Source organism: Ranitomeya imitator, chromosome 7, assembly GCF_032444005.1.
Source record: "Ranitomeya imitator isolate aRanImi1 chromosome 7, aRanImi1.pri, whole genome shotgun sequence".
Lineage (NCBI taxonomy): Eukaryota > Metazoa > Chordata > Amphibia > Anura > Dendrobatidae > Ranitomeya > Ranitomeya imitator.
Genome location: NC_091288.1, coordinates 36,796,425 through 36,811,265, shown reverse-complemented (window position 1 = coordinate 36,811,265; position 14,841 = coordinate 36,796,425). Strand labels below are relative to the sequence as shown.

The 14,841-nt window shown below is 43.0% G+C and overlaps 1 protein-coding gene across 1 annotated transcript in view; it reads left to right on the top strand.

The window, feature by feature from the left end:
- SLC38A11 (solute carrier family 38 member 11) overlaps window positions 1-14,841 on the top strand; it is a 55,985-nt gene that overhangs the window by 17,451 nt on the left and 23,693 nt on the right. The window contains exons 5-6 of the mRNA XM_069735349.1: window positions 199-278; window positions 11,765-11,835. Coding sequence (XP_069591450.1) covers window positions 199-278; window positions 11,765-11,835 — 151 coding nt within the window. The remainder of the gene's footprint in view (window positions 1-198; window positions 279-11,764; window positions 11,836-14,841) is intronic.

Sequence of the window (14,841 nt, the reverse complement as noted above, 5' to 3'; positions counted from 1 at the left end):
GTCATACGTTGAACTCAATGGACTTCTGTCTTTTGGTAACCATAACACTTTGAAACTATCTAGCCCTTAGAGTGGACAACATAAAAAAAATCAAGAAAATCAGTTTTTCAAATGCCAAATATCTGTTACCAAAGTGCAATGTAATGGTGTCAGTCCATGTAATCTGAATGTGAATAGATTATGTTTTGCCCCCTGTAGGTTTCTCTCATGTCCCTAGTCTTTACAGTAATCGTCCTGCTGATAGTTATCACTCGATCATCATCATTAGCTGCGACAATGTAAGTCTTCACTTTCTTCATAATGTAAATTAATACATTGAATATCGGCATGTAACTTCCTACAATAAACAAGACATTGTAATATTTTATGTGACAGTACAGGGATCATAGGTTACATGGATTTATTGGCTGAAATGTAGAGACTTCTTTGTCTAAATTTCACGTTCATAGTTGCCAACAGTCCTGAATTTGACCTGACTGCCCCAATTTTTCAGATCCAATCCTGGCAAATTCAACACTGTCTCTGGTCACAGGTTGGCGGGCTATAGTTCATGTAAACTCCGTCTAAAAGTGGCGTGGACGGTTTGAGGGCATTAATCCTGAATGAGGACTGAGGGTTCTTTATCAACGTCTCTATTCCTCCAAAACCAATATTTGTAAATGTCCGAATCGTTTTATTTTTCTCCTGAGTTTTTATCCTTAAATGATCTCTTCTTCCGAGTTTTTCAGCACAATAAGCATGCTCGTTTTTTTGCAAAACGTTCGGAATTGAAAACATTCATACAGTTTAAAGTATCAGCAATGGTGTCCTTGTTGTCATGGAAATATAACATACTGAGAATTATTTTGTCAGATATAAACAATCATTGTTTCCTAAGAAAAGAACCAAATTCAAGGACAATCCTGGAACATATGTTGCAGTGGTAGCACAACTCTTAATCTTGAAAGTTACTGAAGAGGGACACATACAGAAATTTTTATTTTATGTTAAGTCTTTTCCCCAACCTTTCCCTGTCCTTTACATGTGTACACATAGGAACATTGTTCATAGTGAAGCCCTTTAGTGTTTCCACACAGTGAAACACCCTTATCATTACTGCCATGGCACAAAAAACACAGTAGAGTGCCCCGTGAGTGCCCCACACGGTATAATGCAGAATAAAATATCTCATTGCAACTCTACACAGTACTATGCCCATACAGCCCCCAAACATAATATGATGCCCACAACACAGTATGATGCCTTCACAGCACCCACACACAGTATAATGTTCCAGAACCCCCACACACACAGTGCGATGACCACCACAGCTTCCCACATAGTATGATGCCCCTAAAGCAGCCCTCCAACACGGTATGATGTCTCCACACGGTATTATGCCCCCAACCACCCTACACAGTATAATGCCCCCACACAGTATTACATAGTAACATAGTAACATAGTTAGTAAGGCCGAAAAAAGACATTTGTCCATCCAGTTCAGCCTATATTCCATCATAATAAATCCCCAGATCTACGTCCTTGTACAGAACCTAATAATTGTATGATACAATATTGTTCTGCTCCAGGAAGACATCCAGGCCTCTCTTGAACCCCTCGACTGAGTTCGCCATCACCACCTCCTCAGGCAAGCAATTCCAGATTCTCACTGCCCTAACAGTAAAGAATCCTCTTCTATGTTGGTGGAAAAACCTTCTCTCCTCCAGACGCAAAGAATGCCCCCTTGTGCCCGTCACCTTCCTTGGTATAAACAGATCCTCAGCGAGATATTTGTATTGTCCCCTTATATACTTATACATGGTTATTAGATCGCCCCTCAGTCGTCTTTTTTCTAGACTAAATAATCCTAATTTCGCTAATCTATCTGGGTATTGTAGTTCTCCCATCCCCTTTATTAATTTTGTTGCCCTCCTTTGTACTCTCTCTAGTTCCATTATATCCTTCCTGAGCACCGGTGCCCAAAACTGGACACAGTACTCCATGTGCGGTCTAACTAGGGATTTGTACAGAGGCAGTATAATGCTCTCATCATGTGTATCCAGACCTCTTTTAATGCACCCCATGATCCTGTTTGCCTTGGCAGCTGCTGCCTGGCACTGGCTGCTCCAGGTAAGTTTATCATTAACTAGGATCCCCAAGTCCTTCTCCCTGTCAGATTTACCCAGAGGTTTCCCATTCAGTGTGTAATGGTGATATTGATTCCTTCTTCCCATGTGTATAACCTTACATTTATCATTGTTAAACCTCATCTGCCACCTTTCAGCCCAAGTTTCCAACTTATCCAGATCCATCTGTAGCAGAATACTATCTTCTCTTGTATTAACTGCTTTACATAGTTTTGTATCATCTGCAAATATCGATATTTTACTGTGTAAACCTTCTACCAGATCATTAATGAATATGTTGAAGAGAACAGGTCCCAATACTGACCCCTGCGGTACCCCACTGGTCACAGCGACCCAGTTAGAGACTATACCATTTATAACCACCCTCTGCTTTCTATCACTAAGCCAGTTACTAACCCATTTACACACATTTTCCCCCAGACCAAGCATTCTCATTTTGTGTACCAACCTCTTGTGCGGCACGGTATCAAACGCTTTGGAAAAATCGAGATATACCACGTCCAATGACTCACCGTGGTCCAGCCTATAGCTTACCTCTTCATAAAAACTGATTAGATTGGTTTGACAGGAGCGATTTCTCATAAACCCATGCTGATATGGAGTTAAACAGTTATTCTCATTGAGATAATCCAGAATAACATCCCTCAGAAACCCTTCAAATGTTTTACCAACAATAGAGGTTAGACTTACTGGCCTATAATTTCCAGGTTCACTTTTAGAGCCCTTTTTGAATATTGGCACCACATTTGCTATGCGCCAGTCCTGCGGAACAGATCCTGTTGCTATAGAGTCCCTAAAAATAAGAAATAATGGTTTATCTATTACATTACTTAGTTCTCTTAGTACTCGTGGGTGTATGCCGTCCGGACCCGGAGATTTATCTATTTTAATCTTATTTAGCCGATTTCGCACCTCTTCTTGGGTTAGATTGGTGACCCTTAATATAGGGTTTTCATTGTTTCTTGGGATTTCACCTAGCATTTCATTTTCCACCGTGAATACCGTGGAGAAGAAGGTGTTTAATATGTTAGCTTTTTCCTCGTCATCTACAACCATTCTTTCCTCACTATTTTTTAAGGGGCCTACATTTTCAGTTTTTATTCTTTTACTATTGATATAGTTGAAGAACAGTTTGGGATTAGTTTTACTCTCCTTAGCAATGTGCTTCTCTGTTTCCTTTTTGGCAGCTTTATTTCGTTTTTTAGATAAAGTATTTTTCTCCCTATAGTTTTTTAGAGCTTCAATGGTGCCATCCTGCTTTAGTAGTGCAAATGCTTTCTTTTTACTGTTAATTGCCTGTCTTACTTCTTTGTTTAGCCACATTGGGTTTTTCCTATTTCTAGTCCTTTTATTCCCACAAGGTATAAACCGCTTACAGTGCCTATTTAGGATGTTCTTAAACATTTCCCATTTATTATCTGTATTCTTATTTCTGAGGATATTGTCCCAGTCTACCAGATTAAGGGCATCTCTAAGCTGGTCAAACTTTGCCTTCCTAAAGTTCAGTGTTTTTGTGACTCCCTGACAAGTCCCCCTAGTGAAAGACAGGTGAAACTGTACAATATTGTGGTCGCTATTTCCTAGATGCCCGACCACCTGCAGATTTGTTATTCTGTCAGGTCTATTAGATAGTATTAGGTCTAAAAGTGCTGCTCCTCTGGTTGGATTCTGCACCAATTGTGAAAGATAATTTTTCTTGGTTATTAGCAGAAACCTGTTGCCTTTATGGGTTTCACAGGTTTCTGTTTCCCAGTTAATATCCGGGTAGTTAAAGTCCCCCATAACCAGGACCTCATTATGGGTTGCAGCTTCATCTATCTGCTTTAGAAGTAGACTTTCCATGGTTTCTGTTATATTTGGGGGTTTGTAACAGACCCCAATGAGAATTTTGTTACCATTTTTCCCTCCATGAATTTCGACCCATATGGACTCGACATCCTCATTTCCTTCGCTAATATCCTCCCTTAAAGTGGACTTTAGACAAGACTTTACATAGAGACAAACCCCTCCTCCTCTTATGCCTTTCCAGCACCGTCACACAGTGTAATGCCCCCGCAGCCCCCTACACACAGTATGATGGCTGCACAGCTTCCCACACAGTATAATGCCCCCACACAGTATTTTACCTTCCCAGCACCCCCACACCGTATAATGCCCCAGTACCTCCCACACACAGTATGATGCCTAAACCGCAGCCCCACACATTATATTGTCCCATCAGCCCCCACACACAATATGATGCCCCCACAACTCCCAACACAGTATAATGCCGCCACACAGTATTATGCCTTCACAGCACGCCCACACAGTTTAATGCCCCAGTACCCTCCCACACACAGTATGATGGTACCCACAGCTCCCCACATAGTATGTGGGAAATGTACCGTGGGGGCAGCATAATGCTGGGGCATTATACTGCCCCCACGGTACATTTCCTACACACATTAATGTGATGCCCCAGGGTCCTGGTCATCACAGTGGCATTGCTTTCCTCACGGGGAGAGTGATGTCACGCTTGGAAGCGATGAAGGATCTCTTTTACCAGGTAATCACATACACACAACACGTTCATACTCCTGGCCAGAAGGGGGAGCTCTAAACCTGGTTTAGGGTGAACTCCCCTATAAATAGATTCTGGTTTGGAGGGAAAGAGTCAGTGAGTGCCAGACAGCAGTCTGAGACAGACAGAGGAGAGAACAGACAGACATAGAGTGTCAGAAGGTCTGAAGGGACCCTGTAATCTGAGGTACTTCAGCCCCTGGAGAAAGAGAACAGAAGGAAAGAACAACTTGTGGAAAGTGTGCAGGAGAGAAAAGGCACAGGAGAGTGACACCAGGGGAGCAGAGCAGTAATTTGGCTACCTCCCTGGCTAGCGCAGATTCCGGTAGCCGGAAGACCGAGGCCGAGTCGGTCTCTAAGGGACATAGATGAAACCGTCAGGACAGCTGAACTGCAAGTTACCAGTCCGCATTTCACCCAGGAGGCACAGTGATACATAGAGCCCGAGTCATGATAGAGACCCTATAAAAAGGCACCTGTCATACGGGTTTGTGTCCTAACCTATATGTGGACAGAGAGGAACTGTGAGGACCTTATTAGAAGCCATAGGCCGTAAGGGACTACAACACCACCACGCTTTGAGGAAGGCTTTCATCTCCACCTGGTAAAAGGGACTCTGGATTCGCTTCCAAGCCGACTGGACTCTGCCTGTCCCTGTGATCTGGTGCCCTGCACTGCGGTTGCCTGAAGCTACAGTAAACCAGGTAAAAGATTGCAAACATGTGTCCTCATTCTTCACTGCACCATTCACTATCTCCATCTACACACGGGAGCCCTGGGGACATACTTCACCTGTGGGAAGTTATACCATCTAGCTGCCATACCATCACCCCAGAGGACCTCTTTTAGCAGCATCAGTCCCTACTGACAATACCACAGGTGGTGTCACAAACATGAACTTTAATCAATTTTCCTTTTCCATGGGCACCCATGGCCACGGACCCGGTACCGAGTACCTCACGGCCCTAGCGGGCGTTCCACTAATAATGCCCTCATTTCCTCCCACTCAGTTTGTTACCCTTATAGTCCCACACACATAGTATGATGCCCATCACAACTCCACCATACATTATGATTCCCCCTACAATACCTCCCCCATACAGCATGATGCCCCCACAGTCCACTTGCTGGTCCTCATACAAGCATCCTACTTGACTGCATACCTGCTCCTCAACTACCTAGCTGCTCTCTACTGTCACTTCACGCGACCTGATAATGTCACATGACTGATAGTCCATCAGTCTTTATAAGGACTGAAAGTTGCCGCATGGATCTGACAGCTTTCTGCTCCCCCGTTGTGTTCAATTGTATCTGTTGTAAGCTGTTCTCCAGGACCAAGCAGTGGCTGCTACACATTGAATAGAGCTACATAGTGCAGCTCCAGAGTGCTTGCATCTGACCACTGTCGGTGCTTATCACAGCAGATCAGTGGAAGTGATGGTATCAGACCTCCACTGATCTTATATTGATGACCTATCCCAACAATGTCAATTAGCAATAATATTTGACCAGATAACCCCTTTAATTGTGAAATGAAAGAAAATTAAAATTGCTAGTTTCTTACGAAGCACCAAACACTGAGATATCCCAATAGAATAGCTCCTATTCATATGCCCTGTTAGGCTACATGGATGTCATTTGGTCACGACTCCCCTATAAGCCAAAGAAAAGAAGGCAGCCAAAATGTTCAACTATTTGAAGAAGGAGCAAGATGGTGAGAGCAGACTTATTTTACCATAGCCCTAATATTTTGAGCAGCTGAATTAGCGTGCACATAGTTGAAAAATAAAAAGAGTGAATAAAGATATACAAAGAATAGAATATAATTAATCTTACCAGCAAGTATATCATTCCAAATAAAAGCATCAGAATTCTATGTAGCCTGTTTTAGACGTTGTTCTCAACAGTCACCACAAGAGGGCAGCAACTTTAAGGCTTTTTCTTAAGACTTCCCTAGTTGAAAGGAGAATAAATCCCGCTTGTTTGTACAGATTACTTTGTACTTTGAAAGTCACGAATGCCGCAAAACAAGTCACTGACATTGAGCAGAAAAAAGTTGTTTTCTTTCTTTTTTTTCTTTTTTTTTTTTTTTAAATTGGAGTTATCTGACTTTTTTTGTTTTTCTCTCAATAGGAACATATAGAAAATGCACAATTAATAGCAATTACTTAATTTGAAATTATTGCGAATGCAAAAAAAAAACCCACTATAATGACAACACATAGATTTTATCATTGATTCAGCTTTGAGAAGACGATAACACATTCCGTGAAGGTGCCACAAATCCACTTTAGATAGGTATTTCCCAAACATGAATTACACTGATAGCTTATTCCTTCCGACAATTGTATACAAATGTATTTGTCATAGACTATGATAGAAGAAAATAAAATGCTGCTAGAAGCCAGTAGTGTTCAGCCCACGCTGCTGAAACTACGCATTCATCTGACATTTACTTAAAGGGGACCTGTCACCAAGTTAAAGCTGTTCATTTTTTTGCTCGTATTTTATTCCTGCGTCTCCTCTGAGTATTTTACTTTTTATCTTTTTAGAATCCGCCGTACAGTTCCAGAGATAAGAGCTTTTTAACTTGTATGATCTTTACTAAGGGGGCGTGACTCACAGGGTAATAATGCGCAGCAGCCTAAAGACACGCCCCCAGAGATACCTGGGAGCCACGCCTCCCTGTAAAAATCATTAACATTAACACTAAAGAAAAAGGTCCATATCTCTGGAACCGTTCAGCGGTTTAAAAAAAAAATAAAACTCGGAATACTCAGGGGAGCAGCGGCAGTAAAATAAGAGCAAAAAACTGAACACTTTTGATCTAGTAATTGGTTTTCTTTAATGTATATGGGCAACAATGGTGAGCGAGTGTGCGCTGTTGATGTCTTATGTGAGCATTCTCGGCTGTTATCGGAGCATCTGGGCGTGCTCGTATATTATGTCCGAGTCCCAGCGGCTGCATGATTTGTGGCTGCCTGAACAAATGTGGACATTTTCTATATGTTAGGGAATCCTCACATGTGTTCAGGCTGTCTAACATCCACAAATCATGCAGCCGCTGTGACTTGAACATAGTATACGAGCATGCCCAAATGCTTGGATAACAGCCGAGCATGCTTGGAAAACACATTATGCGAGTACGTTCGCTCTTCATCATTATTGGGCACCTAAATTTGACAAATGGTGTGATGGTGCACAGTCTATACTATACAACTAAAGAATGGAATACTGACGTGTAGCGGACAAATAGAGACCTTTGGAAATTTTGACATCCATTGAATGACTAGTAGTGATGATGGAGTGTGATCGTTACTCCAGATTTCTGAGCATGCTTGGGTGTTCTCCGAGTATCTTGGGCGTGCTCATATATTATGTTCAAGTCCCCGTAGCTGCATGATTTGTGGCTATTAGTCAACCTGAATACATGCAGGGATTGCCTGTTCGTTAGGGAATCCCCCCATATATTCAAGCTGTCTAGCAGTCGCAAATCATGCAGCTGCGGGAACACAAACATAAAACACGAGCATGCTCAAGATACTCAGGGAACACCCGAGCATGCTTGGAAATCTCGAGTAACAAGAACACTTGCTCATCACTAATGACTAGGAGTTCTATAAGGCCTGTCCCACACGTCTAGATAATTCCAGTACCGGAAAAATCGGTACCGGAATTATCCGTGTCCGTGTGTCCGTGTGCTCACGTGGCACATCAGTGTGGCACACGTGCGGCATCCGTGTGCCGCCTGAGGACCACACGGACCGTGCAGGAGAGACAGTGCTACACTAAGCGCTGTCCCCCCTGCGTGGTGCTGAAGCCGGCATTCATCTCTTCTCCCCCGCAGGAGAGAAGAGATGAAAGATCAAGTTTTTGTTATTTTTTGTTAAAAATAAAGTTTGCTGGTGAGCTCCCGCACCCCATCCCCCGTGCGCCGCCTGGCCCCTTGCATAGAAATACTCACCCGCAATGTCTCCTCTCTCCTCTCAATGCTGGCAGCTTCTCCTGTATGAGCGGTCACGTGATGCCGCTTATTACAGTGATGAATATGCAGCTCCACCCCTATGGGAGGTGGAGCCGCATATTCATCACTGTAATGTGCAGCACCACGTGACCGCTCATACAGGAAGAGCTGCGACGCTGAGAGGATGGAAGCGCCGAAGGAGCTGGGTAAGTATTTTAATGCCAGCGGGCGCACAGGGGGTGGGAGAGGGGAGATTACCAGGAACTTTATTTTAAAAACAAAAAAAATTTAAAAAAAAGATTTTTCATTCCTTCTCTCCAGCGAACTGGAGAGAAGAAATGAATGGGGCTTCAGCACCACAAGCTGGGGGGACAGAGCTTACAGTAGCGCTGTCTCCTGCACGGCACATGGACTGCACACGGACAGCATCCATGTGCGGTACGTGTTTTACACGGACCCATTGACTTTAATGGGTCCGTGTGATCCGTGCATTCCCACAAACACTGACATGTCTCCGTGCTTTTCAAACGGACACACGGTCCGTGAAAACACGCTGACATGTGCAGAGACACATTGATTTTAATGTGTCTACGTGAGTCAGTGTCTCCGGTACGTGAGGAAACTGACACCTCACGTACCGGGCCCACTGACGTGTGAAACCGGCCTAAAACAGGAATTTGAACCTACTCCGATGACTTGATGCTTGTGGGCTCCAATGCAAAATCTCTAACAACTAGCGCCGATCTTTAATAGTACTAGACTTCTCCTGTGGACCAAGTGGACCTGATGGATGACTGTAGACTTCAAGGTCCAGGTGCGAGTGCAATTCCTGAACTCACAGTAGTTCCACGCTTGCTTGCCCCTGACTATATATAATAATTCAGCTTCATTTTAACACAGCCTTTCCTCTTCTCTCCAGACACTCCCTGATCAGATGGCTCATTTACGAGCCTCGACTACCAGCTTGTATGGACTGAACCAGCAAATAGTAATGGAAGCCTCAGTCTATATCTCTATTGGCCGCTATTAAAACATTGCTAGATTTTGCTGCCAATTAAATTTTGTTGGTGACAGAGGAATAAATATGTAACACAAACAGTTCTAATACTACCAAAATACAATGCTTCCTTATAGTAATAGTTAACAAGGGTGAAGGTGGTCGGGAACTGTTTTTTAAATTGTTTTTATCAGATGCTGGTACAAAGTTTGGAGCCGCCCCCTGAATGGTGCCGCCCTAGGCACTTGATCTGCAGTCTCTAGTGATAATAATGCAGCCATACAATTCTGCTTCTTCTAGCGGTGTGCGGTCCTCTTACAACTATAACCTGATAATCCCTAGATCCCACCAAGGCACAATGTCTAAAAGCGGTGATAGCTCTGCAAGCACTAAAGGCTTAGCAGCTAAGTTGCTAGATTTGGAATCATAGTGATAGTTACATTGATTTCTTCAATCAAAAATAAGGAGTTAGGAAAGATCATCATGTAATGAAGCTAGTAGAAATTCCTGTGAATCACACTGATGGCTTGGGTTTTTGCCTCTTTTTCAACACAAGGCCTAATTGTGACATCCATTTATTATGCAGGATGGTAACAAATATTAATGTTGAATATACAAAGTAAAATCAATTTGAATAATTACTGCTGCTGGCCCTTTAAGAAACCAGTAAGTCATTATAAAAAAAAAATAATAATAATAATGGTCTGAGCTTTTCCATATCAGAGAATTCTCTTTGATTTGTGGGTTTTATATCCGGTGTTGTCGTCAGCTGATAGAACAGCCCGAGTAAAACCAAATAGCAGCTAACTGTGGGAAAAACCTGCCCTGAAAAACACAGCTTGGGAATCAAAGAGCAGAATGTTTTGCTTGAGTGGGCTGCAAGTGGGAAATTCGAGGAAATAGGAGATACAGTAAATAACGAATGATTTTCTCTTTCGTTTTAATTTTTATTTTCACATAGAATCTCACGAAATGTTTGGGCATTTAGACACTGACTGTATTTGTGTCAATGTATCACTCGCTCGCTATGAATTTCTAGTATTCACCTACTGATTCCAAAAAGCGTGTCCTTTTGGCATCAAGGTTTTTGCATTCACAATGCAGAAGGTCCATTTGCGAAGTTGCAATATTTTTCAGCTTAATTCAGATGTGCCCCATCAGTTCAGGACTAACCCCTTTTCCCCCACCCCACCCCCCACCCGCCTCCATTTTTCCCCCCCGATATTTTAATAATTTTACCACCTTTTCTCCTGATACGTGGGACATCATTTTTATGACATTGCCATACCGTTTATTTTTTTTGCTGACATCTGGGCAATTTCGGTGAGAAAATAAATCTTTTTTTTCACATTCTATTAATATTTGTTTTATAACCTCAAAAGGCCAATAATATATTTAAAAATCTGTTCTCCTTTCTGTAATAATTATTTTTATATATGAAATGTTTTCTGTTTTTATGGAGGATCGGGTAATTAACAGTGTTTTGGATTGACGGTAGCTTTTTTTATTTATTCATTTTTTTTACCTAGCCTTTACGTATTCTTTCATTTATTTATTTTTCGTTTATTTCATTTATAAGATTAAAGGCCTTTACAGAGCATTTCAATATTTATTTATTTTTTACTTGAGTTCCCCTGTACCTGGAGCTGGTATGTTCTAAATACTACTACAATTATCCATAGATCTTTGATGTTTTTTTTTCTTTTAGGGGAATGAACTAGTAACATTGTTTTGGATTGGCAGTTGCTTTTTTATTTACTTTTACCTGCATTTTATTTATTTTCATTTTTTCACATATTATCCCCCCACCCATAAGGGAATTTCAATATTTATTTTTTTACCTGATTTTCCCTGTAACTGGGGATGGTATACTGGCCCCAGTTACAGTGGAAATGCAGTATCTTGTCTATATCAGAGCTGCAGGGTCTCCTAGGACCCAGTAACTCTCGCTCCCTGCCTGCAGATATGTCTAATGCTGTAAGTTTTGTCTTCAATGAACAAACGTTATTTTATAAGTATAAAATAAACAAGAAAATAAATATTCTATCCGACATAAAAGGTAGCATGGTTTATATTTTATGCCATCGCTATAGTAACCTGTTATTTCTTGCATTATAGACCACGTACTGAAGACGCCTGGGTGTTTGCAAAGTGGAATGCAGTGCAAGCAGTCGGAGTCATGGCTTTTGGTAAATATTCATAAGCGTTTATAAATGAGGTTCACTTAAAGTGTAATTTAACATTACAAACTCTATGTGAGTGCGGATGTGTGATTCCTCAAATTGCGCACAATGCACGATGTGAGGATTCACCGGCGTCGGGAGCGGGCGGTCATGTGATTGCAAGTATGCAGTTTGCACACATCCAGCCACAATCTGACTAGACTGTGTTGTGCCTCGCTCAATACACCTGCACTGAGTCAGGTTGTGCACGTCTAGTTGGTATATGACCACATCTATGTAAATCATGTACTTGTGATCACACAGCTGCCGATCTCGGCAACGGAGGATCCACACTGTGTGCGCAATGTGATCATTCACAAGTCACATAGAATTACTGCAGATAAGTAGCCTAAGGCCGGACAGCTCCTTTAAGCTGTAGGGGGAACTAACAACCGTGAAACAAACTCCTTGTGTCTTAAGTGCGCTAAACCCAACATAAGCGTATTGGAAGATTCTTTTTCCTTTATGGTAACTCTCGGCCAGTAAGTGAACGGGCCAGCTTCTCGTCTTCTATGCCCCGGCCCGTTACATGACAATGGGGGTCCTGGCTGTGGGTGTGCTGTTCTTACCTGGGCTATACGCCTCAGCAGACTTCATGATGTTGGTGTATCTTGGCACCCAGGACCTGTTGACACAAGGATGAGTGCAAGAGACCAATGTCCAAAAATAAACTTTTTACTAACCATGAGCTGTAGATGAACTTCGTATATCAGATAACAGGCATTTCTCTTCATACATCTTTTTCTGGCTATAGACAGGCATGGGCACTTTTCGGTTACATTCATTATCACTCCTGTTCCTTTACATTGCACACTACTGCATCCCACGACACTCCAGTCCACTATTACGGGATTCTGTCTTCCCCTGTGAGGGCCGTATAGGTCGAAGTGTATCGCTACGGCCGCTACGCTCGATTCCCAACCGACTAATGAGGACCCCACTTCATGAGGTATGTCAGTACGACTCCTCACCAGCATCTTGAAAGTCCGCTGCTCTGCGTGAGAGACTTCCTCTCCGAATATGGCTACTAAAGCGTCCTTCCAATGCACTCAATTGAGCCCTCGGTTCACTATTGTCTTACCCTTACACTTTCTTCTTGCCCAGTCCCCTCTACGTAGGCCTTCTACTTCCCCTGGGATGAACTCTGTGCCACTTACATAGTCTCTGCGGCCTCGGCTCCAATCTGTCAGAGTCACGCTATTTTCCCTCACTCCTTAGGACGTATTATCTGATGCCCCTTGTCGTCTTCCCTCTCTTCTGCATTATACACTTAGCATGTCAGTCTGCCAGCTATCAGACCTTATGTCTGGTTCTACTACATCCTTAGCCCTATCTGACCCACTACCAGGAAGTTGTCCTCTGTCTTCAGAATACCCCTTCTCATTCTGGGCTAGTCCCAACTATTAACTATTCTATTTCCCCAGCTGTGTGCATGCACATTTCTAAACAAACAAAATCACATTCAAGCACTGTACAAGGCATCACAACACATATCTTCAAGGAGGTTTGTGGACAACACTAGCACTTTCTTACATTGGAATGTATAGAGAGGCCCCCTGCACTGACTCACAGCTCGCTCAGCATTAGGGCTGGCTGACAGTCAGCGCTGGGGGGGGTGCAGTTACTGATGCCATTTTCTATTTCTGATGGATAATAGCATTTTTTTAAAGTGACAATTTTCCTTTAAACCCTTGTAGAAGAAACATAGAAACACATGTACCACACAAGCTGCGCTTCTTATTGCACCTCAACTCTGTTTACTTCAATAGAACTGAGTTATAAAATCAGACATAGCCTAGGAATAAGAGTGGTGCAGATTTGGGAAAAAGAATGCATATATATTATATTGTTATTATTATTATTTTGTTAAAGGGAATCTGTCACCTGAATTTGGCGGGACTGGTTTTGGGTCATATGGGCGGAGTTTTCGGGTGTTTGATTCACCCTTTCCTTACCCGCTGGCTGCATGCTGGCTGCAATATTGGATTGAAGTTCATTCTATGTCCTCCATAGTACACGCCTGCGCAAGGCAAGATTGCCTTGCGCAGGCGTGTACTACGGAAGACAGAGAATGAATTTCAATCCAATATTTCGGCCAGCATGCAGCCAGCGGGTAAGGAAAGGGTGAATCAAACACCCGAAAACTCCGCCCATAACCAGTCCCGTCAAATTCAGGTGACAGGTTCCCTTTAAAGGGGAAATTCAGGACTTTGTGGGAAAAAAATGTGGAAAAAAATATGCTTAAGAACTCTTAGGTAGTGATGAGCGAGTGTACTCGTTGCTCGGGTTTTCCCGAGCACGCTCAGGTGACCTCCAAGTATTTGTGACTGCTCGGGAATTAAATTTTCATCCCGGCAGTTGAGTGATTTACAGCTAATAGACAGCTTAATTACATGTGGGGATTCCCTAGCAACCAGGCAACCCCCACATGTACTCAGCCTGGCTAGCAGCTGTAAATCATTCAACTGCCGGGATGAAAAATAAATCTCCGAGCAGTCATAAATACTCGGAGGTCACCCAAGCGTGCTCGGGAAAACCCGAGCAATGAGTACACTCGATCATCACTTCTCTTAGGCAGTTGATTGCTACCTACCTATCTGTTGTGCCTGGAATCATTATTCCCTGCAACAGAGGTCACAGACCACTCCTGCCAGCGATTCAGCTACCTCTGCTGATGTCACGTAGACAGAGCGGCGGCTTCTTTATTGCTCCGCTCTGTTGACAGGGCAGTACGGCTGACATTATTCTGATAGACAGACGGATCCCTGCTGCCTCACTTGGGTGAACCGATTGCCAATCTGCATGACATCGGAAGTCACGCCCCGTCGACATAGCCAGGCAGAAAAGAAGCCGCCTCTCTGTCGACTTGAAGTCAGCAGAGGCAGCTGAATCGCCAGCAGGAGCAGTCTGTGCCTGCTCTGTGCCAGTGTAGAACGGCGCCGGGCACAACAGGCAGGTAGTACCGGACATCCC